This window comes from Amblyraja radiata, chromosome 10 (assembly GCF_010909765.2).
Source record: "Amblyraja radiata isolate CabotCenter1 chromosome 10, sAmbRad1.1.pri, whole genome shotgun sequence".
Classification (NCBI taxonomy): Eukaryota; Metazoa; Chordata; class Chondrichthyes; order Rajiformes; family Rajidae; genus Amblyraja; species Amblyraja radiata.
The window spans coordinates 2,030,521-2,057,998 of NC_045965.1; the positions used below are offsets into that span (position 1 = coordinate 2,030,521).

The 27,478-nt window shown below is 41.5% G+C and overlaps 1 protein-coding gene across 3 annotated transcripts in view; it reads right to left on the minus strand.

Annotated features, from left to right (window-relative positions):
- Positions 1-678: 678 nt before the first annotated feature.
- The window catches only part of wdr47 (WD repeat domain 47), a 47,446-nt gene continuing 20,646 nt past the window's right edge, over positions 679-27,478 (minus strand). For all 3 annotated transcript variants that reach the window (XM_033027880.1, XM_033027881.1, XM_033027882.1), the window contains 11 exons: positions 26,353-27,155; positions 23,747-23,879; positions 17,304-17,482; positions 16,445-16,696; positions 14,960-15,044; positions 13,122-13,279; positions 12,481-12,650; positions 8,686-8,856; positions 8,021-8,152; positions 2,901-3,119; positions 679-1,972 (listed from right to left, as the gene is read on the minus strand). In XM_033027880.1, the coding sequence (XP_032883771.1) occupies positions 1,827-1,972; positions 2,901-3,119; positions 8,021-8,152; positions 8,686-8,856; positions 12,481-12,650; positions 13,122-13,279; positions 14,960-15,044; positions 16,445-16,696; positions 17,304-17,482; positions 23,747-23,879; positions 26,353-27,155 (2,448 nt within the window). In that variant the 3' untranslated portion in view covers positions 679-1,826. The remainder of the gene's footprint in view (positions 1,973-2,900; positions 3,120-8,020; positions 8,153-8,685; positions 8,857-12,480; positions 12,651-13,121; positions 13,280-14,959; positions 15,045-16,444; positions 16,697-17,303; positions 17,483-23,746; positions 23,880-26,352; positions 27,156-27,478) is intronic.

Here is a 27,478-nt window from a genome sequence, read left to right on the forward strand (position 1 = left end):
TCAGCGGGTCAGACAGCATCTCTGAAGAAAAGGAATAGGTGACGTTTCAGGTCGAGACCCTTCTTCAGACTCACCCAAAATGTCACCAATTCCTTTATTCCAAAGATGCTGTCTGAGTTATTTCAGCTTTTTGTGTCTATCTTCGGTATAAACCAGCATCTGCAGTTCCTTCCTACACAATATTTAGCTTATTGAAATAGTGAGATCCCACTTGCTCCAGATACCAAACACTAATTTCTATAAGATTTCTATTAGATGAATGGCTGCACTGAAGTTGACAGGATTGACAGGGCCAAGTAACTGTCAATTATTAGCAGAATTGCAGAGATAATGTGGCCAAAATGGGTTTTGGTGAAAGTCAAACTCGATAAAACAAAAACAAATGTCAGAATTTGTTTTTTATTAATCAGAGGACAAACTTTGTCCAGAGAAAGGACATCGAAGACCAAAGTGTTGATTGTTCTTCCACTGTGATGCTGAGTCATGCGAAGGTGTGCAGTGTCACTGAGATGCATCTGACAAACGAGAGGCTTGTACAGAAAACAAAGATAAAAATTTGAGCTTGGAGACTGCCACAGTTACAGGGAAAATTGCAATATTGCCATCTGTTCACAGAAAAACATATCAATCAAGCTAAATTGAAACAGCCATTGGTACACACCAAAACTGGAAGCTTTGATGATTCGTCATCAAATATTTTATTGAGAACACTGCACTATCACACTTCAGAATTGTCAATACAATTTTAATTAAAAGGGTTAAGACAAAGAGAGGTGAGATTTTTAGTCATTGCGTACATCTCTAATTACCCTAAATTGAGAAGGCATGTAAGAGTCAACACCACAGGTGGGTCTGGAGTCAAGTCTTTAACCAGACCAAGCAAACTTGGCAGAGTTCCTTCCCTGAACGACATCAATGAACTCGATTAGCTTTTACAACAATCCAGTAGTTTCATGCCTCCTTTCGCTGACACTGGCTTTTTATTCCAGATCTAATTAATTACTCAAATTTAAATTCCCAACTGCTGCAGTGGGATTAAAATTGATGTCTCTAGTTAAATAGTCCAGGTTTTTGGATACTAGTCCAGTAACTTTAACACTACACTACTGCTGTTACATCAAGCTCTTTGTAACCAAAATGCAAATACACATTAAATATTAATAAACCCAATGTTTCAGTATTTATATTAAACTGTACAATAGAAAATATAATAAAGCATTACATATAAACAAAAAAATAAAATTTACTTATTTAATACTAACCACAACACAAGCATTATCGTTCATGGACACGTACGATACTATTATCCCGTGTATACACACGTCCACACAAGTAGACACACAATGTAAATGCCATGCTAATGCCAATAGTAATCATATCGAAAATGGTGTGCATGTACTTTTGTGTTATCAGAATTGATTAATTTTAGCAGTTCTTGCATCAGAGCAACAAATTAGTGCTTAAATGAGTAGTTGTCAGTTTATGCAAAATTAAAATGTACAAGCAATAATTGGAACTGTAATACTCAGGCAACTTTTTACATCAGTCACTGGTGCCATGAACATGTCATAAATACTAAATGAACATTTGCCTCACTTGATTCAGTCATTGTGTACATTTGGTGTCTGATCTCACTGACAGCATGATCACACAGGGAAGACTTAAGCACAGCATAATACAAACATAGCAGTTCCATTTAAATTCAACAGTAGCACATATTGATCTGTGTTGTCTCATATATTTCGACTGATCACTTACATAGTGACCAATCTATGATTGCCAAACGACAGTTACAATTGTGCTTTGTTTGCATTGGCATCAATGAGTCAACTACTATTGTAAGTCCAGAGGGTTACCGTCCTGTCGGCAGACGAAGATAAGAAAGACAGATCTTCGGTGTGCCATCTGCACTGGATTACTTTGTCCTTATGCTCAGATATTACTGTTGAAGGAAGTGGCTTTATTAGATCTCCTGTTGACAAATAATTAAATGTTACCCAAGTCTATAACTGCAGAAAATACAAATATTTAATGCACACAATCATGGTTTTTCAAAAATGCACACCCAACTGCAAAATGACCTTGTATTTAGATTTCCATTAAAGTGCAATATTGCTGCAAGATACATAGATTTATTCTTCAGTTTCATTGGTAATGTTGAAAATAACGTTAAAAATAATTTTGAAAACAAAAATAAATTATTTTTAATCCGGAAGTGATAGAATATTGCAGTTCATTGTTCCATTGTCAGTACTCATGACAATTAAATGCTCTTGACATCCTCAAATAATTTAGTGGGCTAACACACCACACGGCTCAGGAAAATACCAGATCGGTATGAAGAAGGATCTCAACCCGAAACGTCACCCATTCCTTCTCTTCAGAGATGCTTACTCCAGCATTTTGTGTCTATCTAGATCGGGTTGAAGTTTGTTTTAGCCATGTCAACCAGGTTAAAGATAGTCAACCTTGTTAACTAGTAAGATGGACACATAATGCTGGAGCAACTCAGCAGGTCGGGCAGTATCCCTGGAGAAAAGGAATAGGTGGAGTTTCGGGTCGAGACTTCTTCAGATCGAGATCCAGGGGAGAGGGAAATTACAGATATGAAGAGGTACAAAGAACAGATGAATGAAAGGTTGACACTCAATCTGAGCAATCATGCACGCTGAGCTAGCTTGTGCTTGAACAATTCTCAATGGAAAACCTCACTGATCAAGGATGGCATCAAGATTAAATGATGGATGCAGGCTTCTCCCTACCATTGACATATACTAAAAATAGAAATTATTACCTTTAGTAGAGGCAAAGAAAAAAACACAGAAAATATACAAAACTTGACTGATATTCCAAAGAATTGAGTGAAATGACAATCCAAATCTACAGTTAACAGGATTTACCTCGCAAATCTGTGACTTTAACAGTGGTGTCATAAGATCCAGTAAGTAGGTAGTAAGCTCCTGGAGAGAACCTCACTGAACGTACATCACTGCTATGCGGTTGGTAAATTTGTACCATTCTCCCTCCTCGAATATCGTACAGCATGCAGCTGGAATCCTCCTGGCCTGTAGCTAGAAGTCGCCCACTTGGATCCACAGCCACAGAAGCAACAGCACTGCCTGGATAATGGAAGTAACACAACGATACTATGCCACTTTCAACATTTTAAAAGGCAGCAGGTGGACTTTATGTTAGTGTTATCAAGTACATTCAACATGAAGCATATATAAATAATGGTTATTTACCAAATGAAAGTGGCTATAAGGACCATAAAATAATTGACTGAATGTGTTCAAGGATTATTTACCAAGCAATGGGATTATCGAGTTTATCAAGCTCTAAGGGCTAGCGGAATCAAAGGATATGGGGAGAACCACGGGTTACTTATTGTGGATGATCAGCCACGATCACAATGAATGGCGGTGCAGGCTCGAAGGGCCAAATGGCCTCCTCCTGCTTCTATGTTTATCTAATTTTACGTGGAGTGTAATTACTAAAAGCAGAGTACGCAATATTAGTCATACTTCATTCCAGGGATAATATAGCAACTTTAGAATACCAGATATGGGTTATTTATGCTATATTTTTCTGTTATTTATAATATAAATATAATTTTAAGGGGCCATTTATTTTTATTTTCTAAAAAAAAATAAGTTAAATAACTTTTATGATATAGGCGGCACAATGGAGCAGCGGTAGAGTTGCTGCCTTACAGTGCTTGCAGTGCCGGTGACATGGGATTGATCTTGACTACGGGTGCTGTCTGTATGGAGTTTGTACGTTCTCCCTGTGACCGTGTGGATTTTCTCTGAGTTCGATTTCCTCCCACACTCCAAAGACGTACACATTTGTAAGTTAATTGGCTTGGTGTATGTGGAAATTGTCTCTAGTATACCTGTAAACACCGGGGAGTCCGGAATCGAGGCCATCGGGCAGGATCTCCCAGCAGCAATGGAGCTGGAGGTGCCGACTGTAAGGGAATTCCCGATCGCAGGGGAATCCCCGACCTCGCGGAAACTCGCAAGTACTGTACCTGTAAACACCGAGTAGGGCTTCATGGAGTACGGAAACTTGGTCGTCATTAGGACTACAAGTAAGACTGAAGAGCAAGGGACTACGGCCCCCTCTCCCTACCATCCTACTGGCCAATGTACAATCACTAGAAAATAAAGTGGAGGACTTAAGGGCAAGACTGCTTTACCAAAGGGAGCTGAGGGAATGCTCTGTGTTCTGTTTCACAGAGACATGGCTCATCCCCAGCTCCCCAGACTCAGCGGTCCAGCCTGAAGGGTTCTCCATCCATTGCATGGACCGTACACTGGCATCTGGGAAAGGGAGAGTCTGCCTCATGGTCAACTCTGCGTGGTGCTCAGATGTGGCAGTCCTGTCTAACTCCTGCTCTCCATACCTCGAACATCTGGCGGTGAAGTGCCGTCCTTTCTACCTACCGAGGGAATTCACCTCCATCATTCTGACCGCGGTCTACATCCCACCCCAGGCAGATGTTCATCTGGCACTGGGGGAGCTGCACACCGTGGTCAACAAGCACCAGACATACCCCGAAGCGTTTACCACCATTGCCGGGGATTTCACCAAAGCCAACCTGAAGAAATTGCTCCCCAACTTCCACCAACGTCTCCTGCAGCACCAGAGGACCAAACACCCTCGACCACTGCTACACAACCATCAAGGATGCCTATCGCTCTATCCCTCGCCCTCACTTCGGTAAATCCGACCATACTGCGGTGCTGCTTCTTCCTGCCTACAGGCAGCAATTAAAGAGCGCACCCCCATAGGTGAGGTCTGTACAGAGCTGGTCGGGGGAGGCAGAGGAACAACTCCAGGACTGCTTGGAGTCTGTAGACTGGGCAATGTTCAGGGACTCGGCAACGGAGCCGACTGAATACGCCACACGTTACAGACTTCATTAGGAAATGTGCGGAGGACTACGTCCCAACAACAAACTTCCGAGTGTTTCCTAACCAGAAGCCTTGGATGAACCACGAGATCCGCATTCTTCTGAAGACCAGATCCCAGGCATTCAGGTCTGGAGATGCAGAGGTCTACAAGAAGTCCAGATACGACCTTGGTAAGGCCATCAAAAAGGCCAAAAGGGACTCCTGCTCCAAACTGGACGATGAGACGGATGTTCGGCAGCTGTGGCTGGGATTGAATGCAATCACCTCCTACAAGGCAAAATCAGGAGGCAGCTCAAATGTCAGCGAAGCATCACTCCCTAACAAGCTCAATGCGTTTTACACACGCTTTGATAGGGAGAATACTGATGTACCTTACCGAGCCCCCATTCGCTGTGATGGTATTTCAGTCAGTCACAGAGGCCGACATCAGAAGATCCTTCAGAGGGGTGAACCTCGGAAAGCGCCTGGACCTGATGTCATACCCAGTCGTGCTCTGAAAACCTGTGCGGACCAACTGGCTGGAGTTTTTAACGGACATTTTCAGCCTCTCACTTCTGAAGTCTGAGGTTCCCACCTGCTTTAAAGGGGCATCAAGGTGCCCAAAAAGAGCACGGTCATGTGCCTCAACGACTATCGACCAGTGGCACTAACGCCTGTGGTGATGAAGTGCTTTGAGAGATTTATTATGGGACATATCAACTCCTACCTCAACAAGAACCTCGACCCTCTGCAGTTCGCTTAACGCCACAACAGATCAACGGTGGATGTGATCTCACTGGCTCTCCACTCCGCTCTGGACCACTTGGACAACAAAATCTCGTATGTCAGGCTGTTGTTCATAGACTACAGCTCGGCATTGAATACCATCATCCCCTCCAAGCTGGTTACCAAGCTCTCAGAACTGGGTCTCTGCGCATCCCTCTGCAATTGGATCCTCGACTTCTTCATCCACAGACCACAGTCTGTCCGTATTGGTGGAAACGTGTCATCCTCGATAACAATCAGCACGGGAGCACCTCAAGGCTGCGTGCTCAGCCCCCTGCTGTACTCACTCTATACTCATGACTGCGTAGCCGGACATAGTGCGAACTCCATCATCAAGTTTGCCGACGACACTACTGTTGTGGGACGTATCACTGATGGTGATGAGTCAGAGTATAGATGTGAGATCGACCGATTGACCAAATGGTGCCAGCACAATAACCTGGCTCTCAACACCAGCAAAACCAAGGAACTGATTGTGGGCTTTGGAAGGGGTAGGATAGGGACCCACAATCCCGTTTATATCAACGTGGAAGGGGTCAAAAACTTCAAATTCCTGGGCGTGCATATTTCCAAAGATCTTTCCTGGTCCCAGCACACTGATACAATAATAAAGGCACATAATTGCTTCTACTTCCTGAGAAGATTACGGAGAGTCGGTATGTCAAGGAGGACTCTCTCGAACCTCTACAGGTGCACAGTAGAGAGCATGCTGACTGGCTGCATCGTGGCTTGGTTCGACAACTTGAACGTCCAGGAGCGGAAAAACAAATGCAGAAAGTTGTAACCACTGCCCAGTCCATCATCAGCACTGACCTTCCCACCATCGAGGGGATCTATCACAGTCGCTGCCTCAAAAAAGCTGCCAACATCATCAAAGACTCACACCATCCTGGCCACACACTCATCCCTCTGTTGCCATCAGGAAGAAGGTACAGGAGCCTGAAATCTGGAACATTCAGGTTCAAGAACAGCTTCTTCCCCACAGCCATCAGGCTATTAAGCACAACATCAAACAAGCTCTGAACAATAACTGTCTATTATTACTATTGCACTTTATCTGTTTATTTATTGTGTATATATGGTCTATGGTATATAGACACATTGTACTTTTATCTCCTGTTCTGTATTATGTTTACATATTCTGTTGTGCTGCAGCAAGTAAGAATTTCATTGTCCTATCTGGGAAACATGACAATAAAACTCTTGACTTGACTATAGTGTGTAGGGCAGTGTTAATGTGCGGGGATCGCTGGTCGGTGCGGACTCAGTGGGCCGAATGGGCCATTTCCGAGCTGCATTTCTAAACTAAAACCAACAAATTCAAAAACCATTCAGGCAATAGTCATGTTTTATGTGAGTACATGTAAGGAGATGGATAAAAATTAACACAAGTAACCAAAGTGGTAAAATCAGAGCATGTGCCTTGTCAATGTTTGTGGAATTAAATTGCTTATTCTGTCTGAGAACAAACCAATGTCAACCATTGTAGTTTATGATTCATCATATAGTTTAGTTTAGAGATACAGCGGCGAAACAAGCCCTTCGGCCCAACGAGTCCGCGCTGACCAGCAACCCCCGCACATTCACGCCACCCTACACCCACTAGGGACCATTTTTACATTTACCAAGCCAATTAACCTATATACCTGTGCGTCTTTGGAATGTGGGAGGAAACCGAAGATATCGAAGAAAACCCATGCAGGTCACAAGGAGAACGTACAACCTCCGTACAGACAGCACCCGTGGTCGGGATCAAACCCGGGTCTCCGGCACTGCATTCGCTGTAAGGCAGCAACTCTACCGCTGCACCACCGTGCTTTTACTCGTTGGATTTTTGCTTGTTGGAACACAGCGAAGATGAAGAGTTCTTTGCAGGAATTTATTTCATTTAGGTCTCTGGGTTAGTGGGACAATCATCCTGTCCCTTCAAATATTATTGTAACTTGAAAGAGTTTATTAATTCTCCAGGCTCCATCCAAAACTACAATCTTCTGCACCTTTGACAGTACCATATTAAATCACTCTGTAAAAACATTAGATTTGAAACAGCATCTTTCAGATGAACACAGATATATTTTTAACACAAATTTCCTCTTCAAAATAGTCCAGCCTTGATTTTTTTGCTGAACTTAATAGTGTATAGTGTTGGACTGGATAGCATGGAACCAAAAAAAAAAAGCTTTTCACCCTAACTCGGTACACGTGACAATAAACGAAACTAAGTAGGATTTGAACCTTTGTATTCTGCTACAATCTGAGCAGCAGCCGACACGATAATTGGTTTACATTATCAAATGACACTTGAAAGCAAATGAGCAAAATTGAAATACATTTACCTGATCCATGAAATGCTGTCCCAACAACACGAACACAACTTGGCACTCTCAAATCCCAGAATCTTACAGTCTTGTCTTGTGAGCCAGAAGCAATCATCCATCCTCCCCAAGTATAAAGTGCAAGAATATGACCTAAAATCACGACAGATACAGATATTCAACATTTCAACATTCTCAACATCTGATGAGCCTGCAGGGCTCGTTCAAACAGCAAACCCATTCATCCACTTAATCTTTTGTTTAGAAGCACTTATGCAAATCCCTTTTGAATGATCTTATTAAAACTAATCCTTCACTCTACTTAGCCCTGCATTTACAATAATAAATCCAAAGGCTGATAGGAACCCTGGCCCAGATGGTTTGGACCCTAGAATCCTAAAAGAAGGGAGCACAGGCCCAGTGGGCACATTAGTTACAGACTCATAGAATCACACAGCAAGGAAACAGGCCTCTTCAGGCCAACCATGCTTCATGCTGACCATGCTCCACTAGGTCTGGTACATTGGTGTTGCGTTAAATAACGCATTAACCATTGCAATATATGTACACTTATCAACTATGTCATTTGTCTGATTATAAATGCCACCTTTTCCATAATTCTCTGCACATGCTTTCTAGCTATGAAGGCAATATCAAGCTCAAGATTTTTTCAGTTTATTTCATACCAGTGTGTCCACTGAGTGCGTGCAATCCCTGGCCCCTCTGACAATCTGTTGTGTAAATATTACAATCTCCAGCACCGGCACTGATTAAGATTGCCCCTCCACTTTCTGGGCCCTCCATAAAAGCAAGATCACGAATTGTACCATCATGCATGCTGAACTCCAAGTCAGGACCTGTGGGGAAGACACACAACAGTTTAGATTTTAAACAACTCTAGCAATAAAGGCACAACAATGTGATTTATTAAAATAAAGGGTCTTCAGTCTGAAATAGACTCGCTTTCCACAGATATTCCTCCACTCAAAGTGTATCTGGCATTTTCTGATAGATTTACTAGCTTTAATTTTGCAATTTGCTGCAGCCACCGTGTCAAAATATAATGGTAAATTAACTGGTCTGAGCACTTTGACTACACTCACGGAAATTACAACTCCAGGTATTCTTCCAGAACGATCCAATATGAGGATTAGTGAAACTGCAAGTTGATTATTCCCACAATGGAAAGGACAGGAAAATCTCACGGCTGTAATTCTTATATTGCAGAAGCTAATTTAAAGGGAGGCAACTTTCATGGAGAGCATAATTTTGCTATCACAACCTCTGAGCAATTAAAGGTCAGGGCACACTCCAGACTCATGAACACATCAGATCCGACATTTTAAAGTAGTGCATGACGTGATGTACTAAAGCTGTGGTCCATCATGGGTACTGACCTCCCCACCATCGAAGGGATCTACAGATGCTGTCTCAAAAAGGCCGCTAGCATCAACCGGGACTCACCACCCTGGCCTCGCTATCATTTCACTCCTGCCTTCAGGGACATAGAAAAGTCTGAAAACTAACGTCCATGTTCAGGAACAGCTTTTACCTAACAGCCGTCAAGCTATTGAATACTACAAACTCCAACTCCAAACTGCCTTGGTTACACCAGGGTCCAGGCTTTATTCTGTTTGGCACTATATCGGGTTTTTTTAAATTTATTGAGCTTCTCTTTTTCTTTTTTTATTGAGTACTGTGTTTACAAACCTGTTGTGCTACCGCAAGTAAAAAATTCATTGTTCTGTTTTGGTACACTTGACAATAAAACACGAGTCTTGGATTTTGGATGTTTCAATATGCATTCACTACAACAATTGCTACTAGGTCTTTGAAAAAAAAAAGGATTCTTTTTCTACATTGCTCTAACTGAAGCATTATTCTAGGTACAATAAAAGATAACATGAAATAAACAAAAGTGTCCAGGAATTAAAAAAAGGTATAGTTTACCTGTATAGACAATAGGTGCAGGAGTAGGCCATTCGGCCCTTCGAGCCAGCACCACCTTTCAGTGTGATCATGGTTGATCATCCACAATCAGTACCCCGTTCCTGCCTTCTCCCCATATCCCTTGACTCCGCTCTCTTTAAGAGCTCTATCTAACTCTTTCTTGAAAGTATCCAGAGAATTAGCCTCCGCTGCCTTCTAAGGCAGAGAATTCCACAGACTCATAACTCTCTGGGTGAAAACGTTTTTGCTCATTTCCGTTCTAAATGGCCTCCCCTTATTTTTAAACTGTGGCCCTTGGTTCTGGACTCCCCCAACATATCTTGTAAATGACTTGTATATATATCATATCTAAGACTTTTTGTACAAAACTTGTCTGAAGTTCTAAACATTTTTAAACAAGCACACAAAGCCTCAAAGCTCACAGACACAAACTTCCCACTCGTCTCTTGCCAGGATGATTCATGAAGGTAGGCTGGGCCAATGATGTGTAGGAAAGAACTGCAGATGCTGGTTTAAACCGGGGTCTGAAGAAGGGTCTCGACCAAAAGGGTCTCCAATTCCTTTTCTCCAGAGATGCTGTCTGACCCGCTGAGTTACTCCAGCTTTTTGTGTCTATCTCTGGAACCAAGATACTGGCTACTCTACTCCTCCTCTTAACCTTGCAACTGAGGAAGCTGTAGCAGTGCATCATCATGTAATCGACAGACTGGTGAATGCACATGCTTTAACTGCAGGGGCATCACCAGCATCCGGACAGGTTACCACAGACGCTCAAATGATCATACAACTTATGAAAAGAGTTGGTGTGGGGAAGAGACCATGAGAGAATGTGAACACTCATTTGGCCAATAGTCACTATTGCCTATTAGGCATCATTCGCTCCTGAGCACCAATGTGCAAGTCCATTATTAAATAGCATATTTGCAAGTGTTTAAAAGAATTACAGAGCGGATCTTCCAGTATTAAACTGCCAATATTAAAAACCATGGCTGATCCACCAGAGTCCTGCATACTATCAGCCTGCAGCAAGATGAACATCAACTCTTGGGCAGACCACAGCTAACGTAATATGACATAGACTGGTCTCCTGACCTTCAGCCAGAATGGGATAAGCATAGGATAGGATTAATTTACAGCATAAGGTCATAAGGAATAGGAGTAGAATTCGGCCCATCAAGTCCTCTATTCAATCATGGCTGATCTATCTCTCCCTCCGAACCCCATTCTCCTGCCTTCTCCCCACAACTCCAGAATCTATCTATCTCTGCCTTAAATATATCCACTGACTTGGCCTCCACAGCCTTCTGTGGCAAAGAAATCCAAAGATTCACCACCCTCTACTAAAGAAATTCCTCCACATCTCCCTCCTAAAATAACGTCTTTTAATTCTGAGGCTATGACCTCTAATCCTAGACTCTTACACTAGTGGGAACATCCTCTCCACATCCACTCTATCCAAGCCTTCCACTATTCTGTACGTTTCAATGAGGTCCCCCCTCATTCTTCTGAACTCCAGCGAGTACAGGCCCAGTGCCTACAAACGCTCCTCATAGGTTAATCCACTCATTCCTGGAATCATTCTTGTAAACCTCCTCTGGATCCTCTCCAGAGCCAGCACATCCTTCCTCAGATATCGTGCTCAAAATTGCTCACAATATTTCAAATGTGGCCTGACCAGCGCCTTATAGAGTCTCAACATTACATCACTGCTTTTGTATACAAGGGATATAAAATACCCCTTGAAATAAATACTAGCATTGAGTTTGCTTGCTTTACTATCGATTCGACTTGCCGTTTCAACTCTTTGGGAATCCTGCACCAGCACTCCCAAATCCCTTTGCACCACCATTTTCTGGATTCTCACCCCATTTAGAAAATAGTCTACGCATTTCTTGGTAAGCACAACATCCCAGTTGGGGGCAAATGACTGCTGATGTTAAAACTAAAGTAATACAGCTCTGAGACTTGTTGCCAATGCTACACCTGCCTCAGCGACAATTTCCCATCTTTGCAGAAAGATCCACAGTCCATATTATGGTTTATCTTGGAATATAAGCAAAAGGATGTCAAATATTTGTCTTTGTTTAACAGAAAACAGACAAGTGGAAGGATCCTAACCTGAAACGTAACCAATCCGAGTTGTCTAGGGATGCTTAGAAGGTCTGAAGAAGGGACTCGACCCGAAACATCAGCTATTCCTTTTCTCCAGAGATGCTGTCTGACCTGCTGAGTTACTCCAGCTTTGTGTGTCTATCTTTTGTCCAGGGGTGCTGCCTGACCTGCTGAGTTACTCCAAACTTTGTGTCTTTTTTTTATTTATAAGTCAGCATCTGCAATTCCTTGTTTCTGCATGTCTTTGTTATTTCAATTTGGTTGCAGATTTTTGCACATTAAAACTTTGGCTTTTAATTTTGAAAATTAGTAATGAACTCAAATAACTTGTTAACATGAAAGGATATAATTAGTCAAGGGTATTTTCATTCCCAATCTAAAAAAACATATCAATCACACAAAATAGTGCTCCAACGTACCTGTAGCATTGCAGGTCTCTGCACTAAATGGCAGCACTTTCACATATTTATCATTCGATCCAGTTGCTAACAGTTGTCCACACTTACTCCAAGCCACACAATAAATCGATCCTTTGTGGTGCTTGTTCCTTTTAAACTTAACTACAGGTTGCTCAGGTGAACTGTATGCACTACAAAAGGTGGGAACATTCATGGGGATAAAAGTAGGAAAATGGTTTTAAAAACAAGATTAAGTGACAGATACTAACATAACAATTCTGTCCTCCCACAAAAAACTAATTGACTTAACATTCAAATTTAGTAAATTAGTTCTATTACATTAATCTCTAGCAAGATAATAGGCTATAAACGATGTTTAATGCCCAGGGAAATTAGAACACAATAAACAGTATTTATTTGTAGATAATTTTGCTAATAGGTAAATAAAGCCCAGTATATAAAAATTGAATTGGAGATGGCCTCACAAAAAAATCTTAAAGCTCAAAATAGTTTTTTTTTAAACAATAATGTAATTAGATTGTAAATAGGCTTGAGTGCATGGGACAAACAGAGCAAGCGTGGCAGTATGTCAAGTCATTGACAGCAACAGTTGATCAGAAATAAAGCAAAATCACAAGATTAATTATTGTGTTGGTTGTTACCTTGGGTCAATAACATCAGGGTATGCACAAACTCGCAAGGTTTTGGTATTTGAACCAACTGCATAGAGTTTTCCACTTGGATGGAACGCCACAGCTCTTATGGCTTGAGTATCTTCAAGAGTATTAATGGCAATAAATTGCTTTTTGGATTTATCTTCCTGTTCATGCAATAAAAACAAACAAAAATTCACATTATAGCTTTAAAGATAAACAATCTACATAATATATAAAACACAGTTTTACACCAGATTAATTAAAATACAAGATGTATGTATCTGAAAATTAGTGACAGTGCTTTTAAGGTTTTGACTGCTTCTTGGATGAGTGAGTTTTGATTTCAGTTAGATAATTCAACGTTTCTTCATGATTAATTAGATGTTCAAGATGCATAGAAATCCACACAATGAGCACCAATTTGTTTGATATTAAGCTCATTTGATCTCAACCTATTCACACACATACACAAAACCAGAAACTGAAGGGCCAGGAACTGTGGATACTGGAATCTTCAGCAAAAACCACAAAGTGCTGGAGTAGCAGAGGAAGGGATGGTGGAAGGGGAAAGAGAGGGCAGGTTACCGAGAGAAATTGGTGTGCATCCAGGTGGGGCACAGGGAAGAGAGGGGGGGAGGAAAAAAGAGCAGGGGTGGAAATTACGTAAAACTGGAGAATTCAATGTTCATACCGTTTGGTTGTAAGCTACCCAAGCAGAATACGAGGTGCTATTCCCCCAGTTTGTATGTGGCCTCACTCTGGCAATGGAGGAGGCCCAGGATTAAGCTTGGTCTCAGCAATGTAAAGGAGACCACATCAGGCTTACCAAATGCAGTAGACGAGGAAGTAGGAAATAAACTTGCTTATGGAGAAAGTACTCAACAATTCACTAACATACATGTGCTTCACTATTCCTTGACTGATGAGTATATCGAGTGGGGTTTGCATGGTCATGAACAGAGGGAAGGCTTCTATTCCCTCAGACAGCTTAATTCATTTAGAATGCCATCAAACTGAGCTATTTGGTCACGGAAAAGCCCACGGTGTGGACTTTTTAAAATCAGCAAGGAACATGCAAGGTAGTAAGCATACTTAGAGAATTCCAAAGTCAAAATTGGTAAAATATAAAGTTGACTTCTGTAACACAAGGGGAAAATCAGTTTAAAAAAAAAGCAGCATAAGATATTGCACGAAAATTTAAAGTGAGGGATGAAGTATGGTAAAATGCAGAAACATGGACACTAAGTGCTGGAGTATCTCAGCAAGTCAGATGGCATCTCTGGAGAACATTGATCGGTGACGATTCAGGTGGGGATCCTTCTTGAAGAATGGTTGTGGGATGGGGATGAAGAAAGGTGGAAGAGAGAGGCAGGTCAAAGCATGACAAATAATAGGTGGACACAGGTGAGTATTTGTTTTTGATAGCTGGATAATTGGAACAGGAGGCGTGAGACAGATGGATTGAAGAGTTACAAATTGTGAACCAAGAGGAAGGAATGTAGGAGAGGGGAGAAGGGAGGATAAGAGAAAGAATACTCAAGCAAAAAATAATTTCTTGTTATAAAGTCTCAGGAAAGAAATGTTAAAATTTCTTAGGTCAAAAAAATACCAATACGAAACAAGAGTTGTCAAATAGAGGGGGGGGGGGGGGGGGGGGGGAACAGAGGGGTGAACATTTTTCCTAAAGCTACATAGATCCATTTACAAAAAAAAAAAAAGGATTGTTTTTGGATTACAATTAAACGTAATTGCTTTCATTCTGAATGCAAGGGAATTTTTGATCTCTCACAATATGAAGCAGACACTAATTCGATCATGGAGAAAGTTGCACAAATGAACCACACCTCTTCATTCTTTGTGTTATTTCCGCTCAGGTTTTCTGCTCTTGGTGGGCTTATTGCAAGATCTGTTGAAGCAGTACAATCTCCCCTGTAGAAAAAAAGAGTGAAAAGATTTAGATAACCGCACTAGTAACTGGTTGTGTGACATAACTAATATAATTATGAAGATAACTAATTTAAAAAAACCTTGGTTCCAAACCAACTGACTTAAAATGCTGCTTCAGCTCTGTCAGTACATCACAATCACTCTTCAAGTTCATGGTTAAATTTGGAGCCCACCCAACAGAGTCATACAGTCATAGAATCATACGGAGTGGAAACCGACTCTTCGGTCCAACTTGCCCACACTGACCAACATGCTTCATCTACACTAGTCCCAATATTTTTTTAAATGGTGTGACTGTATCAGCCTCAAGTACCTCCTCTAGCAGCTCATTCCATATACCTGCCAATCTTTGTGTACAGAGGTTGCCTCTCAGGTTCCTATTAAATTCTCCCCTCCCATCCTCACCCTCACCTTAAACCAAGTCCTCTGGTTCTTGATCCCCCTACACTGGGTAAAAGACCCTGTGCATTTACCCTATGTCTGTCATGATATTATACACTTCGATAAGATCACTAATCAGCCTGCTGCACTCCAGGGAATAGAGCCCTGGCCTGCTCAACCTCTCCCTGTAGCTCAGGCCCTCGAATTCTGGCAACATTCTCGAAAACCTTCTCTGCATCCTTTCCAGCTTAACTATAACTTTCCTATAACAGGGTGACCAAAACTGAACACAATACTTTATGTCTTGTACAATTGTAACATGACATTGTGACTATGCTACGTTGTGTCAGGATATCCTGGTTTGGGTCGAATCATGCCACATTGTGCCAGGCTAGACTAACTCAGTATCACCATCATCACTAGAAAACAGCCTGGAAGCAAACAAGGGACTTGACCTGGAAATGGAGAGTCATTTTCCAGCATCAATTTCAAATTTGACTTGGTATCAGCAGCAGGGTAGGCAAAAAGAGACTGAATGGGGAACATTGACTGGGATTGGGGACAGTCCTGAGCTCTCCATCTCCTCCACCCCATTCCCCAGCAGTTCTTTTATATTTAGGATTACATACTTTAAATTTAAAAAAACATGATCTTTAAGGGTGATTGTGATGTAAATGCAAATTGTTTCAGTTGAGGCAGCATTTTATGTCAGTTAGTTTGGAACCAAGATTTTTATAATTAGTTATATTACTATGCTCATAACACTACTGGTTATATCAAGATGATTTTGAGAAAAAACTATTAATTATGAATTTGCCATCATGCAAATCCTTTCAATTTACAATATTGGAAGCACTGCCTTAGTATCTTGGCCAAGTCTAAAAAATTTGTTCCACATGTTTCATACAAATTCTGCAGTGCATTGCAATTATAGGTAACTATGAGACTTCTAATAAAAGCTACCACTACATAATTTCAATTAATACACACAAGCGTCTTACTTGTGCATAGAAAAGAATGAAGATGTTTCAGAATATGGGAACACATTTCCAGTGTTGGGTTTCGTTGGAGTACTTGTGACATCTGTTAATTCTGAATTTTGTTGTTGAACTTCAAGAGGCGTTATAAAATCAGGCGATGAAGAATCATTTTGTACAGTTGACTGGTTTCCATTGCACTGTTGATTAGGAGACAGTGCCTCTGTGCTCCCATTCTCCATTCCTAAATTTAATTCTTCCAATTTTTGCATCGATCTATTTAAAACAAAAATCAAAGCATAAATTTCAGATCTGGCTCGGTAAAAACAGGTTCACAAAATATTACCAGGAAAACATGGTACAAGATACGTATGTGCAGGAAGGAACTGCAGATACTGGTTTACACTGAAGATAGACACAAAATGCTGGAGTAACTCAGCGGGTCAGACAGCATCTCTGGATAGAAGGAATGGGTGATGTTTCAGGCCTAGACCCTTCTTCAGACTGAGAGTCAGGGGAGAGGGATGCAGAGAGATAAGGAAGTGTGAGGTGTGAAAACAAGACATCAAAAGAGATCAGGCTTAAGGAAAGTGCAGAATAGATCAATATTAGCTAGAAGGTGACAACAAAGCAAACAGAGATCAAACAGTCAGTCTGGTCGGAGTTAGGGAAGCTGAAGTTAGAGAAGTCAATATTATTACCATAATAACTAAGCAGCACAAGCAAAATATGAGGTGTTGTTCCTCCAATTTGCGATGGGCCTCACTCTGACAATGAAGGAGGCCCAGGACAGAAAGGTGGGTGGGTGATGTGTGAACAATTACTTTTAGGAGGGCAAGAAAAATGCTAATGAAGGCATGTTTGTACCAAAGTGGAAACTTGCCTGCTGAGGAACTGCTCTGTGAGGTTCTGTTGCTGAGCTGCTCCACCTTCCTCATTGACTCCCCCTTCCAGTAACATCTGCTGGTACAGTTGCTTTTGTTGCTCCTTTTGTTCCAGATGCTGTTGGTAGCGCATCCGCTGTCGATAGTATTCCTGAAATTGATCTGTAGATTCCTTCAGCTGAGATTAAACAACATGAGATCTAAAACTATTTGCATTTATTATAACACTCAGTATCATTTGAACTTTTCTGTTTTCCATTTCTGTCAAATCAGCATATTTATGTTAATGTTCTGCTGAGCTGCACAACTGTTGTCAAGAAATGTATCTTCTAGCTTCATATTTTAACCACATGGTAAGACCACTGCTAATTCTGCTCTGCAATCCCCAAAATCTCCATAATTCAATCCCCAAAAGAACAGGATCATTCAATTATTCAAGCAAACTTCTGGTTTTTAAAATATGGTGAAGAATCTTTATCTTCAAAACAGAATTAAAAGACACGCTATACAAGATTAAAAAGCTTGAGACAGTCAAAGGATCAATAAGTGCACCACCATCTTCAAGGTGGATTTATTATTGAACTCCAGCTCAGGTTATCATAAAGTTTCAGTGCAGATCCAGGTGACTGAAGAAAGCAATCAACAGCAACATAGCCAGAACACATTAAGAACACAACCACAGACCATTCCAGTCTGTCCCTTCTCTCAAATTGCATAAAGCTCATGATCAATTTCAATTTAAGCTACAACATTTTTTTTTTAAATCACACCCACACAATGAAAGACGCTGGCAATGTTATTCTAAGTCATACAACCCTAACATTATGTTAATTTGATTTTATGACTAAGAATTTAGATAAACAGTGCCCTCCATAATGTTTGGGACAAAGACCCATCATTTATTTATTTGTCTCTGTACTCCACAATTTGAGATTTGTAATAGAAAAAAAATCACATGTGGTTAAAGTGCACATTGTCAGATTTTTGGGTTCCCCCCCCCCCCCCCCCCCCATTTCAGGACACCATAATGTTTGGGACACAGCAATGTCATTAAATGAAAATAGTCATGTTTAGTATTTTGTTGCATATCCTTTGTATGCAATGACTGCTTGAAGTCTGCGATTCATGGACATCACCAGTTGCTGGGTGTCTTCTCTGATGATGCTCTGCCAGGCCTGTATGGCAGCCATCTTTAGCTTATGTTTGTGTTGGGGGCTAGTCACCTTCAATATTCTCTTCAGCATATAAAAGGCATGCTCAATTGGGATCAGATCGGGTGATTGACTTGGCCACCCCAGAATTGACAATTTTTTAGCTTTGAAAAACTCCTTTGTTGCTTTAGCAGTATGTTTGGGATCATTGTCTTGCTGTAGAATGAACCGCCAGCCAATGTTTTGAGGCATTTGTTTGAACTTGAGTAGATAGCATGTGTCTAAACACTTCAGAATTCATTATGCTACTACCATCAGCAGTTGTATCATCAATGAAGTGAGCCAGTACCTTCAGCAGCCATACATGCCCAGGCCATAACACCCCCACCACCGTGTTTCACAGATGGGGTAGTATGCTTTGGATCTTGGGCAGTTCCTTCTCTCCTCCATACTTTGCTCTCGCCATCACTCTGACATAAGTTAATCTTCGTCAGATCTGTCCACAAGACCTTTTTCCAGAACTGTGGTTGCTCTTTTAAGTACTTCTTGGGAAACTGTAACCTGGCCATCTTATTTTTGCAGCTAACCAGTGGTTTGCATCTTGCAGTGTAGACAATAGACAATACAGTGGTAGCCTCTGTATTTCTGCTCATGAAGTCTTCTGCGGACAGTAGTCATTGACAAATCCACACCTGCCTCCTGAAAAGTGTTTCTGATCTGTCGGACAGGTGTTTGGGGATTTTTCTTTATTATAGAGAGAATTCTTCTGTCATCAGCTGTGGAGGTCTTCCTTGGCCTGCCAGTCCCTTTGCGATTAGTAAGCTCACCAGCGCACTCTTTCTTCTTAATGGTATTCCAAACAGTTGATTTTGGTAAGCCTAAAGTTTGGCTGATGTCTCTAACAGTTTTATTCTTGTTTCTCAGTCTCATAATGGCTTCTTTGCTTTCATTGGCACAATTTTGGTCCTCATGTTGATAAACAGCAATAAAAGTTTCCAAAGGTGATGGAAAGATTGGAGGAAAGACTAGGTGCCGAGAGTTATCTTATACCTGCATTAAGGAGGCATTTAAACACACCTGAGCAATTACACACACCTGTGAAGCCATGTGTCCCAAACATTATGGTGCCCTGAAATGGGGAGACTATGTATAAGCACAGCTGTAATTTCTATATAGTGAAACCAAAATGTATAAAAATGGCCTGAAATAAAATCTGACAATGTGCACTTTAACCACATGTGATTTATTTTTATTACAAATCTCAAACTGTGGATTACAGAGGCAAATAAATAAATGATGGGTCTTTGTCCCAGACATTAAGGAGGGCACTGTAGCTTATCAAAACTCCAGCTCTTGCCACCCACTCTTAAGTGGCATTCTTTGGAAACAAAAACAACCATTTCACGTTTTTTTGAACCAGAAACCAAGATGGGAAGGCCAAGTATACAACAAACAGCTTGCACTTCTAATTCATATGACATTCCTTGCCAAAATATAGAACATGATCCTGAAAACGTACATTTGATAATCAAAAATTCGAGAAAATAATTTGGTCAAATCAGTGTGGCAATAACGTATGGCCTCACCTAATTTTAGTTCTAGTGGATTGAAACACATTTCACATTATTTGATATTTTGGGATGGATCAGTGCTTCCACACCTCAATTTTTTTTTTTCCTGAAATAGAATTCCAAATTACCTGGAATTTGATGGTATTTCCCAGCCAGGTAAGCCTTCTCCAACTGCGTATGTACGACTGCCGCCCCAACCACGTACGCGCGGATACCGGGCTCGGGGAGACGGCGTCCCTACCGCTTCACCGGCGCCATTGTCAATTGTGACGCGGCTGACGGGCTTCCTCCAACTGCGCAGGCGGGGATGGTCGTAAATATACAGGTACATACTTTTTTACCGCAAATCATACCGCAGGCCTGATTGGACCCCTTCGGGTCTCCCCGCTCGTGCATCAGTGGGCCCGGTATCCGTGAGTGTGCAGTCGGGGCAGCAGTCGCACATGCGCAGTTGGAGAAGGCTTACCGTGGCCAGGAAATTTCCCGAAATTGTTTAATTTCCCTAAAATTACCTGAAGACAACCAGAATTTCCCGAATTACGGGTAATTTCCTTCAAAGTGGAAACACTGGATGGGATTGTAAATTTGTAATTAATTAGTTGAATTTGAAGACCATAATAAATCCAAAGTGTGAAACATGGAATAACAAGCACTATAACTATCTTAAGCACTCGCCGTCAGTGTGCACTTAAGCTACTGAAAACAGTTTTTTGTATTTATATGCAGAAGTCAAGCTCTTACAAGACATGCCTGTAATTTAGTAGTTAAGCGTGTTATTTCAATTTACTTCCGTGGACAATGGAATGCCCACATAAAAGCAGAATATTGGAAAATTGTCAAGACTCGAGAGCCTGAGTTACAGGGAGAGGTTGGACAGGCAGATTTTATTCCTTCGGGTGCAGGAGGCTGAGGGATGATCTTAGAGAGATGGATAGGGTGAATGCAAAGTATTTTCCAAGTAAAGGAATCAAGAACCAGAGGCCATAGGTTTAAGGTGAGAGGGGAAAGATTTAATAGGAACCAGAGGGCAAGTTTGTGCACAGAGGGTAATGAGTACATGGAATGAATTGCCAGATGAAGTAGCTGAGGCAAATGTAATAACAACATTTAAAAGACATTTGGACACATACATGGATAGGAGAGATTTAGAGGGATATGAGTCAGGCGCTGACAAATATGTCTTATTTGCTTGGGGCACTTAGGTTGGCATTGACGAGTTGGGCCAAAAGGGCTATGTATGAGCTTTATGAAAAGGAAGTAAACAGAAGGCGGGTAACTATAGACCGGTTAATCTAACATCGGTGGTGGGTAAAATGTTAGAGACAATTATTAAAGAAACACTAACGGGGCACTTGGATAAACATGACTTCATCGGACAGAACCAGCATGGTTTTGTGAAGGGGAAGTCCTGTTTAACGAATCTGCTCGAATTCTTTGAGGAAGTAACAACCCGGGTGGATAAAGGGGAACCGGTGGATGTGGTATACTTGGACTTCCAAAAGGCTTTTGACAAGGTGCCACATAAGAGACTATTGCTAAAAATAAAAAATTATGGGATTGGGGGTAATATATTAGCATGGGTAGAGGATTGGCTAACAAATAGGAAGCAGAGAGTGGGGATAAATGGTTCATACTCGGGATGGCAACCGGTAACTAGCGGGGTTCCGCAAGGGTCGGTGCTGGGACCCCAGTTGTTCACAATTTATATAAATGATCTGGAGGAGGGAACCAAGTGTAATATATCAAAATTTGCGGACGATACAAAAATGGGAGGAAAAGTAGGGGATGAGGAGGATAGGAAGAGTCTGCAAAAGGATATAGATAAGCTAGGTGAGTGGGCAACAACTTGGCAGATGAAATTTAATACTAATAAATGTGAAGTCATTCACTTTGGGAAAAAAAATGATAGGGCAAGTTATTTTCTAAATGAGGAGGAGCTGCGTTGTAATGCAACGCAAAGGGATCTAGGGGTATTAGTACATGAATCACTAAAAGTTAGTATGCAGGTGCAGCAAGCAATCAGGAAGGCCAATGGAGTTTTGGCCTTTATTGCTAGGGGGATTGAGTATAAAAACACGGAGGTCTTGCTGCAGCTGTACACTGTATTAGTGAGACCACATTTGGAATACTGTGTACAGTTCTGGGGTCCATACTTAAGAAAGGATGTACTAGCCCTGGAGGCAGTGCAGCGAAGGTTTACAAGATTAATTCCTGCAATGAGGGGATTGACATATGAGGAAAGGTTAAGTAGGCTGGAACTCTACTCTTTGGAGTTTAGAAGAATGAGAGGCAATCTCATTGAAACATATAAGATCGTGAGGGGCCTTGATCGGGTGGATGCACCGAGGATGTTCCCAATGATCGGGGAAACTAGAACTAGGGGACATAGTTGCAGAATAAGGGGGGGCTCTTTTAAAACTGAGATGAGGAAGAACTTCTTCACCCAGAGGGTGGTTAATTTATGGAATTCACTGCCCCAGGGAGCAGTGGAAGCAGAAACGTTAAATATATTTAAGTCTAAAATAGATGGTTTTTTAGCTGCCAAGGGGATAAGGGGCTACGGGGAGAGGGCAGGGATATGGACCTAGGTATGGTTAGTATAGTAAGACCTGAGTGATCTCCTGGACAAGTGTCGATCGCCTGGATTGGGGTCGGAGAGGAATTTCCCGGATTTTTTTCCCGAATTGGACCTGGGTTTTTATCCGTTTTTTTGCCTCCCCCAGGAGATCACGCGGTTCTTGGGGTGGAGAGGGGTGATAGCGGTATAAAGGGGAGGGTAGTGTCTTGTGTTCTGTGTCTCGTGTCTACTGTTTGTGGGTAAGTGTGTCTGTTTAGTGTTCAGCCATGAGCGAATGGCGGTGCGGGCTCGACGGACCTGGTGGTCTACTCTCGCACCTACTTTCTATGTTTCTATGTTTCTATGACATAGGACACCACATGTAGAGAAAGGGAGCACCACAGACTTGCCACAATTGTTGTGAAACTGGTATTTTTATTCACACCTTTAAAATGACGGACGAACATTTGGATTCCCTTTAATTCAAAATCCCTAAATTCATCCTATAACTGTTTTACTTTACCCTTTCTGAAGAGAATTTTCTCCAATCACACCTGCCCTCCCAAACACAATTCCTCCCACCAGGAAGGTACCCAAAAATGCTGGAGAAATTCAGCGGGTGCAGCTGCATCTATGGAGCGAAGGAAATAGGCAATGTTTCGGGCCGAAATTTGGACACATACATGGATAGGGGAGATTTAGAGGGATATGGGTCAGGCGCTGACAATATGTCTTATTTGCTTGGGGCACTTAGGTTGGCATGGACGAGTTGGCCTATTTCCTTCGCTCTATAGATGCTGCTGAGTTTCTCCAGCATTTTTGTGTACCTTCGCTTTTCCAGCATCTGCAGTTCCTTCTTAAACATTCCTTCCACCAGGAAGTGATCTTTAAATATCTTGGCATATTCTTTCTAAATTGAATTGAATTCTACACTGATAATGAATGCAGCTTTAATTAAACAGCATTAACCTACATCCCTTATCCCCAGTCTACCAAACGTTCGTGTAACTACCCTTAATTTGTTTTGCTCACATATAATGTATGATACTTTATTGCAAGCGTAGCCTCCCCAGGTATATAAATGCACAATGAACTTTGAAAATACAAAGTCAGATATAATATGGAAAATTAAACAAACAATTTTCATGCAATTTAACACTTACCTCATTCTTCTCCACTTTTGGGGTAGTTGGATTTAATGCTGCTTCTACTGAATTACATGGGGATGTTTCATCCAGAATTGAAGCTTCATCAGTACCAGTAGAATGTTGAACATTTGGCATTGGGGATTCTGTCCTATTGAGGCATGGGAAAATGCAACGGGAAAAGTAGCTTATTGAGCAAAGCAAAAACCGCTTTAAAATACAACACAAAGAGATAGAATTATTCTCATGGAATAGATTGCCTGCAAATGGAATATAGAAAAGTACAGCACAGGAACAGGCCCATCAACCCACAATATCCATGCCAAACATGATGCCTTGATAAACTAATCTCACCTGACAGCTGATGATCCATATCCCTCCATTCCCCGCATATCTACGTGCCACTTTAAAATCATTATCGTATTTGCCTTCACCACCAATGCTGGCAGGATATTTGAGGCACACAACCACCCTCTGTACATCTTCTTTAATCGTTGTCACTTTCATCTTAAAACTGTACACTCTAGTCTTTGACATTTCCTCCATGGGCAAAACATCTGTCTACCCTATTTATGCACTCATCATTTTATACTCTTCCATTAGGTCTTACTTATGGTTTGCCCAACCTCTCCTCATTGGTAATCCCCCCTAGAGCAGCTGGTATTCCACTAAAGCCCTTATGCATCCTCTCCAAAGCCTCCTCATCCTTCATGTAAAGGGGTGACTAGACTGCACGCAATACTCGAAATGTAGCCTAACCAAACAAAGTCTCTAAGAGCTACATCATGACTTCCTGACCCTTACAGTCAATGCTCCGATCAATAAAGGTGAGCATACCACACGCCTTCTTTACCACTATCTACGTGTGCTGCCACTTTCAGGGAACAAATCATTTCAAGTTATAAGTTAAGTTAAATTGAGAAGGTATCTAGAAGAGTGGTCTAAATGTTGATGTTGACATTGACATGAAAATGAAGCATGTACAGTTACTGGCAGAATGCACAAGATGCTGCTACCATTTCCTGCTCCTCCAAAACGCGATTACCAGAAATCGCTGCATTGAGAATGCTGGTGACATGATTAGTACGTTTGCAGATGACATTCCTGCTATTGAGGGAGTACAGCGTAGGTTCACGAGGTTAATTCCCGGGATGGCGGGACAGCCATATGATGAAAGAATGGAGCAACTGGACTTGAATTCACTGGAATTTAGAAGGATGATTATATGGATCTTATAGAAACATATAAAGTTATTAAGGGATTGGACACACCAGATGCAGGAAACATGTTCCCGATGTTGGGGTAGTCAGAACCAGGGGCCACAGTTTAAGAATAAGGGGTAAGTCATTTAGAACTGAGATGAGGAAAAACCTTTTCACACAGAGTGTTGTGAATTTGTGGAATTCTTTGCCTCAGAAGGCAGTGGAAGCTGATTCACTGGATGCATTCAAAAGAGTTAGATAGAGCTCTTAGGGCTAGCGGAATCAAGGGGTATGGGGAGAAGGCAGGAACGGGGTACTGATTGTGGATGATCAGCCATGATCACATTGAATGACGGTGCTGACTCGAAGGGCCGAATGGCCTACTCCTACACCTATTGTCTATGTATCAAGATTGGTGGTACGGTGGACAGTGAGCAAAGTTACAGCAGGATCTACATCAACTAGGCCAAGGAATTGCAGGCAAAATTTATCTCAGACAAGTACAATGTTATGTATTTTGGAAAAATTAAACCAAGCAGGACATATACAGTAAATGACAGGGACAAAGTGGTGAAGAACATTTTTTGCAATGCTTGCCTTCATCAGATGGGATAGTGAGTGTAAGGGTAGGGATATTATGGTACAGCTGTCAAGTTGTTGATGATACGGCACCTGGAATACTATGCGTGAAGAAGGGTTCTGATCCAAAAGATCACCTATCCATGCCCACCACAGATGCTGCCTGAACCGCTGAGTTACTCCAGCAGATTCTTCTTTTGGTAAACCAGCATTTGCCGTTCCTTCTGTCTCCATACTGTGTGTAGCTCTGGCTGCCATACTGTGGGAAGTGTGTGATTAAGCAAGAGGGTGTGGAAAATATTCTTCAATCATATTTTCGAGGCAGGAGTGTTTGTGTTAACAGCAGAGACTGCATAGTCTGGGGTGATGGAGAGTTAATACAAACCCTTAACCTTATAAGAAGTATATAAAATCGTATGGGGCATAGATAAGGAAGATGATACTTGTCTTTTCCCCAGAATAGGGGAGTCTAAAACTAGAGGGTGTAGATTAAGGTGAGCAGGAAAAATTTAAAGAGGACCTGAGGGGCAAATTGTTCAAACAAGGGATGGTTGGTAAATGGATTGAATTGCCAGAGGAAGTGGTAGAAGCAGGTACAATTACAACATTTAAAATACATTTGAACAGACTAATGGATTGAAAAGGTTTATAGGGACATGGGCCAAATGCAGGCAAATGGAAGTAGCTCAGGAGGGCACCTTAGTCAGCATATACAAGTTGGAATGAAGAGCTTGTTTCCGTCTTGCCTAACTCAGGACTAGGACTAAACATATCACAATGCATCATACCATGGCATGCATCAAATTTAAAAAATCATTTGAAGTAATACAAAAATAAACTAACCTTTCTGGTGATACCTCATATATACTGTGACAGTCCGTGTTTTCCAGCAAGAGACTTCTGGAAAGATTTTGCGTGCCAGGATAGTGAAAGTTAGCAAAGGAATGAGACATGGGAGAATCTCTGTTTACTAATTCAGCATTGCGCTTCTCCTGACTCGTCAATCCATAGGACAGGCCATCCAACGCAGGATTCAAGGAACGTGACATGTATGCATCGGCAGACTGTGGGCGCCTCATTGGAGATGATGGATAAGGAGACAATTTATTAATTAGGGGCGTTAAAATATCAGTGTATGAAGATCTTGTGGGTTTCACAAGTTTGTCTGTGTGGATATTCAAAACCTTTTGCTCAAAGGCACAGGAGAAAGTACTAGGTGACAAATTCTGCAGCCACGAGAGAAGACTCAAATCAAGATCATCACATCCATTTCCACAGAGTAAGTCAATTCCAACCAGCACTTCACTCTCGCTGATTTCTTCACCAGTGGCTCTACTCTGACAGAATTCTACACACGACTCGTATAGTAGACCTTTAATGATAAGTTGAAATAGTCTGTTATTGCTGGCTTTGAACCCAGCTTCACTCAGCTTCCTGTCAGCAGGGATGAACTCTGCCACCATTATACACGCTTCATCAAAGCACTGAACACGAGCAGTGCTGGGGTTCCAATCCTTAAACTCTGCATGGTTCGTTAACCGAGGAAGGGTAAGCAGTAGGCAGAGTTCGCTGTAGTCATCCTTGGAGGAGCAATATTCCTCTAATGCATGGAGACACTTCACAGCCTCTTGCATTGTGTACTCCAACTGCAACAAAGAATTTCCTATATAAGGGATGTTTTTATTGCAAATGTATTTTAGTACAAAGCAGTTTAGAAAATTCAATTAGAAATGTAATGTTAGTTGTAATATTCTTAATAGAAAATTCAAACAGAAATGGGAAAATGCTAAGAAAATTCAGTAACAGTCTATATAAAATGTCTACCTTGAAATTACCCTCCACTAAAAATTGAAGGATATCTTTCACAGGCTGGGGGAAAGAAAGCAGAGGCATATAAGCCAGGCAGCAGCATCAAATCCATTTGTTGCTATGCAAATTAAGAGTTACAATCAAATATGAGATGGACAGA